This window comes from Bidens hawaiensis, unplaced genomic scaffold, assembly GCF_021521415.1.
Source record: "Bidens hawaiensis isolate Kalapana, Puna unplaced genomic scaffold, B.hawaiensis_p1.1 tig00019821_1, whole genome shotgun sequence".
NCBI classification, from domain to species: Eukaryota; Viridiplantae; Streptophyta; class Magnoliopsida; order Asterales; family Asteraceae; genus Bidens; species Bidens hawaiensis.
Genome location: NW_027493017.1, coordinates 2,345 through 11,172, shown reverse-complemented (window position 1 = coordinate 11,172; position 8,828 = coordinate 2,345). Strand labels below are relative to the sequence as shown.

At 41.0% G+C, this 8,828-nt stretch overlaps 1 protein-coding gene across 1 annotated transcript; it reads right to left on the bottom strand.

Moving 5' to 3' along the window:
* Positions 1–1,358: 1,358 nt before the first annotated feature.
* Positions 1,359–2,744, bottom strand: LOC143559409 (putative caffeoyl-CoA O-methyltransferase At4g26220). The gene is made up of 5 exons (XM_077047998.1): positions 2,703–2,744; positions 2,535–2,614; positions 2,296–2,440; positions 1,942–2,073; positions 1,359–1,700 (listed from the first exon to the last, which is right to left on the bottom strand). The coding sequence occupies exons 1-5, from the start codon at positions 2,742–2,744 to the stop codon at positions 1,410–1,412; spliced, it is 690 nt and encodes a 229-aa protein (XP_076904113.1). The 3' UTR covers positions 1,359–1,409.
* Between the last annotated feature and the right edge of the window lie 6,084 nt (positions 2,745–8,828).

The window sequence follows — 8,828 nt, the reverse complement described above, 5'->3', positions numbered from 1 at the left end:
GAACCCTTATATATATATATATATATATATATATATTGAAAAGATCCAATACACTAATGCTTATCGTACAAATACGTACACGAATCCCGTTTTTCACGAATCAATCCATGAAATCACAACCAAACATCTTGGAAACGTCAATACATATCCAATCAATCATTGCTTCATCGAAAATACAGTTTTGGATGGTTAATCGATCAATTTTTCACATTTTTCACGAAGACCTTTTTTGAGCGTTTTAGGTGTTTGCCCTTGTTTTTAGCCTTTGAGCGTCTCGCATACCTACTGTACGTTAAGACGTTAGCGTACAATAACTGCACCCTATATACATAAAGGAGAAAATGGTCTTTCTTTATGATAACTTTGTGTGCCCATTGTTTTCTTTTATATATTATGTTATTGGTTTTTCTTTAAAAAAATAGGTATATGCTGTTATATGAAAAGGGTAGTGAAAGATGATTTTAAATATTGTTTGATTGTTATTATTTTAATTAACCTTAAGTTAAAGAAAAACATTAAGGAAGAAATTAACTCTTGTTAGTTGAATATTGAAAACAGTAACAAAATTTACAAATAAAAGGTGATTTATAAAAATTTAACCAAGCATATAATCTATAAAAGTGTGACAAATAAATTAATATGTTTCGATGAATATGATTAAATAGTTTGGAAAACCAAACTTGCTATATTTTATATGGTTCGATTAATTAAAAAACCATTTTTTTATATATATAAGCTCATGCCACTTGACTTATATAATCCAATTATAGTAAGAAGCCAAACACTTTTATAATATTTGGTCATAAACAGATATACAAGTATTACCTAATTTTGTAAAACTCAGTGAAAGCTCCAAATCAACAACTCTGTAGATACTCCAAAAGCCAGTGGTGAAGCTTGGACTAAGGCACCGGGGGGCCGAGCTCAAAATTTATACAAAATTTCACAAACGAGAGGGGGGGCCGGGCCTCAAATTTTCGGCCGAAAAAGGCTAAACTTACAGTACGTATAAAGATATACGGCCGAAAACGGGTAAATTTACACTATTGTGCAAAAAATAGGGGAAGCCGGGACCAACCCGGGCCTCAATGAAGCTTCGCCCTTGTCGCAAAAGCATTTATCTCTTGATATCACAATCACTTGTAGACAGTAATTAACTACTCAAGTTTGGTTGTAATGTATGTAGAACATTGACAAAGTAAATGTAACATTCAAAAAGTACCTTTTAATCCATATATTCACCCAACTTTACCCATAAAAAGACTTGCAAAATTATTCATAGCATTTAAAAGTTTATTTATTTGGATCATCATATACCCAACACCACAATCAAAGGTTAATAGAGCTATACGACATCGCTATAACTTCAACGAACCCATACATAAAACATAGAAGATACGACTAAATATTTAATAGACACACCTGCAAATGGTGATGCCATCACCTAACGCGGCTGTGGCGATTTTCACACGAGGGTCCATTGCAAGTGCTTCGTTAAACATTAGAACACAAATTCTTCCTTGTTTTAGTATTTCAGGAACTGTATCCTCGGACTTGGCAACGGATCCATACCAAAGCGTGTTGTCATACACTATTATCCCGTTGACCTTCACAAGTTTAATCACTTTTTCGTGATAGTTGATATAGTTTATTTTGTCTGCATCAACGAAGACATAGTCGAAGCTTCCTTCATTATTAGGCTACAAAAAGTAGAATAAGTTATATATATATTGAGAACATCGAGAACCACACACACAATACCAATGTAGACATTGTTTTAAACGTAATACATATAAAACGGTTTTATAACCACCTGCCACCACTCACTTTCCCTTTCCTATTGATTCAATATATTATTCTGTATAATTGTATTATATGATTCTCACAGTTCTCATAAACAAAATAAAGTAAAATGTTACACGTTTAAAAACAAAAGCTTACATCTTCGATGAGTTTATTGAGAGCTGGAAGAGCCTCTGATTCGATGAAGTCGATTTTATGCTTGACCCCAGCTTTCTCTACAACCGGCCTACCAATTTCGTAAAATTCCCGATTTACATCTATTGCTACAATCTGTATCAAATAAAACAGTTCAAACTGTTTAGTAGGTCAAAATGACATGTTCCGGTTGATCCATCAAAACTATTTAGTTAATTTTTAATAAATAATAAAACTATTTAGTTAATTTTTAATAAATAATTAATATACATGTTTTAGGAGATTTATAAATTAAGATAATATTTATTCCGTTAAAAATTAAACATGACTCAAATGCAACCCTAAATTGTCACTAACCTTGCCATTTTCAGGAATTGTTAGCGCGGTAAGTAACAATGAGTAACCCGTATAAACCCTGAGCTCTAAGGTCTTTTTTGCACCTGTGAGCTTCAACAACATCTCAAGCATCTTGCCCGCGTCCGGTGACGTACCCATGAAAAACCTAGGAATCAACAACCCATGCAAGTTTCAAACAGCACGAAATTATTCAAGACAATATTATTCGTATAACTTGTTTTGAGAAAGATGAAACCGACAATCTATGTGAAGCGGTAAGAGCTCTGATCTCCTTCAACGGTTCGGGTTCTTGAGGGTACACATTTGTCTCCAAGATGTACTACATGCAAAGTACAAGAAAATGGTTAATGTATAGATTTGAAACACATATTAATCAAAAGTAGATTGTGTGAGCAAATATGTTAAACCTTGTATAGGTCATCACTTTGCAACAAGCCTTTATGCTCCATTGCTTTTGGAGATGTATATTAACCTGCAGCACAAGTAACAAATAATTATATGCAATAGATGGTTTAAAAAACTTGATTTCAAATTACCTGAGCTGAGCCAACACAATTTTGTAACCGAGCCAAGCTCGGTGTGTAACATCTGCCCCGATCCGACCCGACCCAGGTACCCGTTTCTCTGACCCGATCTCTTTCTTTTATGATTTAATATTTATTTATACTTATATTTTTACTTTTAATAATAATAATATATTTTCCTTCCCGCCTCTTTCTCTCTCTTTCTTTCCGCCGTCCCGTCCCTCTTCTTCTCTCTTTCCGCCTTCTTTTCCCTCTTGTCGCCGTCCCGCCCTTACGCCTTGTTTCCCTCTTTTCTTCCAACTCTTTGCTTGTCCTTTGTTCCTTCCCGCCTAAGGTTGTCTGCGCAGCTCCACGCGCCAGACTCCTTACAAGGAAGCCTGCGTGAAGACCAGTTGTTCCTGCGATACGCGAGACGAACTGTCCCCGCAGCGCGCTAAGGATTTTAGTTATTCCCGCGGCGCGCTATGGATACCGTTCTTCCCGCGACGCGCTAAGGAATATAGTTCTTCTCGCGACGCGCTTAGAATTGTAGTTCTTTCCGCGGCGCGCAAAGGTTGATTCTGTCTGCCTTCGCGCTCGCGCACTCTTGACCTTCTGTGTCTGCCTTCGCGCTCAAGCTTTCTCGCGCTATGTCTTGAGTCTTTTCTTCTGTTTAATCTAGCCGTTTGCTTTTGTGATGTCTTATCTTTTGAGCCGTTGACCTAATCTGCTTTATGTCTGAAAAGTTACTTTCGGCGCAGCATGCGCACCAACCCCATTGGTTGGCAGAAAAAGTGACTGACATTATCTTTGGAGATCTGCTTTTTCCATGCTTGACCAGTACCTTTATCTGATCAGCCCATGCCTGTTTACTGTTACCTGTCAGCTTTATCTTGCCCCCTGCAGCTGCCATATCTTTTGCTTTTGGAATCTTTTACTTTTTGGAGATCTTTTCCCCTTTTCTAGGGATTGTGTTCCCTAGGGTTTCCCTATAAATAATAATGTTAATTTCCTAACACTACACACACAAAGCACTTAAACTCTCCTGTTCTCTCTTGCTCCTTGCCGTTGTTCTTCCTCTGCCGTCTCCTCTCTCTTTGCCTTCGTCTTCTATCCTGTTCTGCCCTGCTTTTCCGGTAATATATATTATATATAATAATTTACTTATTAATTATGCTAACTTATAATCAAGACTTAAAACAAATCATTAAAACAATAATCTTATTTATAGGTTAACTTGTGCTTGTTTAAAGTTGGTTCTTGCTTTATCTTACACCGCATCGTTTATCAAGTGAGTAATCTCGTACCTAATCCCTTTTTATTTTAATGTTTTGGGATGTTCATGTGTTCGTACAAACTTAGAGTCTTAATCTGTTTATGAACTTTAGTCGCGCAGTATCCCATGTGTTGAGGACGTAGACTTGGCTGTTTATTTGTATGTGTGGATCATTAACCGTCTTGTCGGTCTATTCCGCAGTTCTCATGGTACCATTAGATGAACACGGGAGAACTATCGTTTATGATTTTCTCTTTTGTTTACACTTGCACAGTCTTTCTTGTTTGTGAGCTCAATTGTGAGCACTGGCAGTCTATGAATCTTAGAGTTGGTCCCGATCAGATTACACCCTTGTTGAAAACCAGACATACACATGTTGCGCGCAGATTTATTGTTATCTATGTATTGTATTAAACTTGATTTCTCACCAACACGCAAGTGTTTGACGTTTATTTTAACACATGTTCAGGGTTGCAGTAGCTGTTTTGGAGCTTGTGGACACGTAGGAAGTTCTTTATTTTGGACCTAGATTAAAATGTATCAAGACAAGTTATTGCTGTTCGAATATTATGATTTATAATATATTGATTTATGATGATTTATGTTATCTTATGTCTACTTTGCGCGTGCGCGAATGAATGTATTTATTAAATATTGACACCTAATAGTGTCACGAGTAATGAAACAATATGTGGCGCCCCGATGTATAATCCGCCTTTGGTCGGGGTGTTACAGATTGGTATCAGAGCTCGTTGACTTTATGATAGGTGGTTAGACGTAACGGCCTAGAATACCTAAGAGTCCCTTCTCGCGCATGAGAGAAATCTCATGTTTGCACGCTTATTGTTAATTACTCGTTGTTTATAAATATGCTTGCGCAGACGCAGTATATGATTTTATTTTATTCCGCGATATTTCGATTTTTGTTGAATTTCGATTTTTATTGATTTTACTTACATATTCGTTTGTTGGATTTGAAAATCCGAAAAGTCATGGTGATACATGAATAGTTGATTTTCAATTTCCATTTACGATTATGTTCTGAGGTTGGAGACTTGAAAAGTCATGGTGATACATGAATTGTCAACCTCCAATACTCATTTTCTTGTATATTTTATATTGAAGATTGAAAAGTCATGGTGATACATGAATCGTCAATCTCCAATACTCGCTTGCTCGTATATTTTAAATTGGGAATTCGGAAAGTCATGGTGATACATGAATTGTCGATTCTTGATTCGAATTTGTTACCTTTATTAAGTCTGCATTTAGGGTCATTTATTTTACTTTAACTTTTGACAGTGACTGACTCCGTGAAACCAAGCTTTTCGAGGTTATACTTTGCGCTAAAACCAAGATATTAACTAAAATTAAAATTTTTATAGAATGCCTCCGCTATCTCGTCGCCATCTCAAGAAGAAAGAAGCCGCGCGCAGACGTTCGCTGCAACGTTCCCAGGAAATGGCCGCCGCAATAGCCCAAGCCTTAAACCAAAACAATGCTAACACCTCTGGTTACAACATTAAGTCTTTTAACGCGGGTAACCCTCCAAAGTTCACAGGTCTTGAAGGAGCCACCGTGATGCTCCAGTGGCTTGAGAAAATAGAAAACACTTTCCTCCATACCCAATGCCCTCTAGGCAGACGAACCCTATATGCTTCCAGTGTCCTGGAATCTAGAGCGCTTACATGGTGGAATGGAGTAGCTCAAGCGCGTGGCGCAGAAGCTGCTTCTAGCATGACATGGGAGGAATTCAAGGAAATTCTGACGCGAGAATTCTGCCCTCCCAACGAAGTTAAGCGCCTGGAGGAGGAATTCTGGAACTTGAAGCAATACAGCGGTGAAGCGCGCGAGTACGCGACGCGTTTCCATGAACTAAGCCTGCTTGTCCCTCACCTTGTTACCCCTTCCCGCCGAGCCATAGAGAAATTCCTTGGGGGTCTCCCCATGGAAATTCAAGATTCTGTATGGGCCAGAAACCCAGTAACCCTCTCTGACGCCATCGAGTTGGCCGCTGTGCTCAGCGACAACCATGTCGAAGCAGGAACCCTGCTCCTACGGGGATCTGAGAAGACCAAACTCACCAAGACTGTCCCTGAACCAACAGAAACCAAACCTGAACCCTCACACCATAACAACCCGAAACGTAGGCGCAGACAAGCTTACGCGCTTACCAGCCCGCCCATAGTCCAGCAACCCGCCTACCAACCTCCACTATACGCGCCTAACCCTCTGTCAGCCTACCCAACACCTCCTGTAGTCCACAACTATGCCTTAACCAACCCCGCACTCCCTGCCCCGCCACCTAAGAAACCTTACACAGGAAACCACCCCTTCTGCCCAACCTGTAGACTTCACCACCCACCTCAAGTCCCATGTCGACTTTGTAACCGATGTGGCCGCGCTGGTCACCTTACAGAAAACTGTAGAGTCCTTCCCGCCAATCCAATTGCGCCAACACCACCAGTCTACCCACAGAACCCACAACCAACCTACCAAAACCCACGACCCAGATCGTGCTTCAACTGCGGTGATCCCAGTCATTTCCGGAACGCATGCCCGAGGCTACAAGTTCAGATTACGCAAGCGAATCCGGTGAACCAGATTTCGAACCAAGTGACACGCGGACGAGCTTTTAACATAACCGCGCACCAAGCGCAAGCGAATAATGACGTAGTTAATGGTACATTTTTGCTTAACGGATTTTATGCTTCTGTACTTTTTGATACTGGCGTCGATTGAAGTTTTATTTCTCGCGCGTTTGAGCAGAAGCTTGCGCGACCGCGCAACGATTTAAAGGAAAATTTTTCAGTTGAATTGGCTAATGGCGAAACTGTTTTAATTAACTCAGTGATTAAAGATTGCACGCTTAACCTTAACGAAAACGAGTTTCTGATCGACCTCATCCCCATGCCTCTTGGAAGCTTTGATGTTATCATTGGTATGGACTGGCTTACGCATAATCGCGCCGAAGTTATTTGCGCCAAGAAGATGATTCGCATACCTCGAGAAAATGGTGATCTTCATATCTACGGCGAGAAACCCTCCCGCGGTCTTAAACTTATGTCTTGCGCCGAAGCCCGAAGGCTCATGCGGAAAAGGTGTATTGCATTCTTAGCCCATGTGGTTAAACCTGCTGAAGGAAAGAAGAAGCTTCGCGATATCCCTGTTGTGCGTGATTTTCCTGAAGTTTTTCCTGATGATCTTCCTGGTATCCCTCCCGCTCGTGAAGTCGAGTTCCGTATTGATCTTGTCCCTGGTGCTTCCCCCGTAGCTAAATCTCCTTACCATCTTGCGCCCGCTGAGATGCAAGAATTGGCAAGCCAACTTCAAGAGTTGACTGCTAAAGGATTCATCCGCCCTAGCTCTTCGCCCTGGGGTGCTCCGGTGTTGTTCGTTAAAAAGAAAGATGGATCGTTTCGCATGTGTATTGATTACCGCGAGTTGAACAAACTCACCATTAAGAACCGGTATCCCTTACCGCGTATTGACGACCTCTTTGATCAACTCCAAGGTGCCTCTTGTTTCTCGAAGATTGATCTCCGCTCTGGCTATCACCAGTTGCGCATCCGCGATGAAGATGTTCCCAAGACTGCTTTTCGAACTCGTTATGGCCATTTTTAATTCTTGGTCATGTCCTTCGGTTTAACCAACGCACCCGCCGTTTTCATGGATCTAATGAATCGGGTGTGTAGGCCTTTCTTGGATAAATTCGTGATTGTGTTTATCGATGACGTTCTGATTTATTCTAAGACCAAGGCCGAGCATGAGCAACATCTCCGATTGGTATTGCAAAAGCTTAGAGCCGAGCAGCTCTTTGCTAAGCTTTCCAAGTGTGAATTCTGGTCTGATGAAGTACAGTTTCTTGGTCATGTTGTAAACAAGATGGGTATTCATGTCGACCCATCCAAGATTGAAGCAATCAAGAACTGGATTACGCCGACCACTCCTTCTGAGATCCGCTCCTTTCTGGGCTTAGCTGGTTATTACCGGCGATTTATTTCGAACTTCTCGAAGATCGCTTTGCCTTTAACAGCTCTAACGCACAAAGGTAAACCGTATATTTGGGGCTCGAAGCAAGAAGAAGCCTTTCTAACGCTCAAGCGTTTGTTGTGTGAAGCTCCTGTCCTTGCGCTACCTGAGGGTAATGAAGATTTTGTCGTGTATTGCGATGCATCCAACCAAGGTCTCGGTTGTGTTCTTATGCAACGAGGCAAGGTTATCGCTTACGCATCAAGGCAACTCAAGGTTCACGAGAAGAATTATACAACTCACGACCTCGAACTTGGTGCAGTTGTTTTTGCCTTGAAGATCTGGAGACACTACCTTTATGGTACTAAGTGTATCCTTTACACTGACCATAAAAGCCTTCAGCATATCTTTGATCAAAAGGAACTTAACATGAGGCAACGCCGATGGAACGAACTCATCAGCGATTACGATTGTGAGATCCGGTATCATCCTGGTAAGGCTAATGTGGTAGCCGATGCGCTCAGCCGAAAACCCTGCCAACTTAACTGTATCTTGCCGCGCACGCAGCTTCACTTCGCGCCGATTCAAAGCAACCTTGAATCGCGTATTCGTGACGCGCAGCGCGCATCCATCAGTAATGGTAACCTTCGCGCCGAGTTAGCGTGTGGCGCGGAAGCGCATTTTGTCCCTAATCTGAGTGGAATTCTCTGCTATCTTAATCGCATCTGGATTCCCTTTGATGAGGATCTTCGCGCTGATATCCTGAGTGAAGCGCACAAATC

Bases quoted from the DNA above. Each gene is read 5' to 3' on its own strand.
- LOC143559409 (XM_077047998.1), bottom strand. From the start codon at position 2,744: ATGGAGCATAAAGGCTTGTTGCAAAGTGATGACCTATACAAG. The intron at 2,441-2,534 runs GTCGGTTTCATC...GTTGATTCCTAG, and splicing joins CTTACCGCTTCACATAGATT to GTTTTTCATGGGTACGTCAC. The intron at 2,074-2,295 runs GTTAGTGACAAT...TATTTGATACAG, and splicing joins CAATTCCTGAAAATGGCAAG to ATTGTAGCAATAGATGTAAA.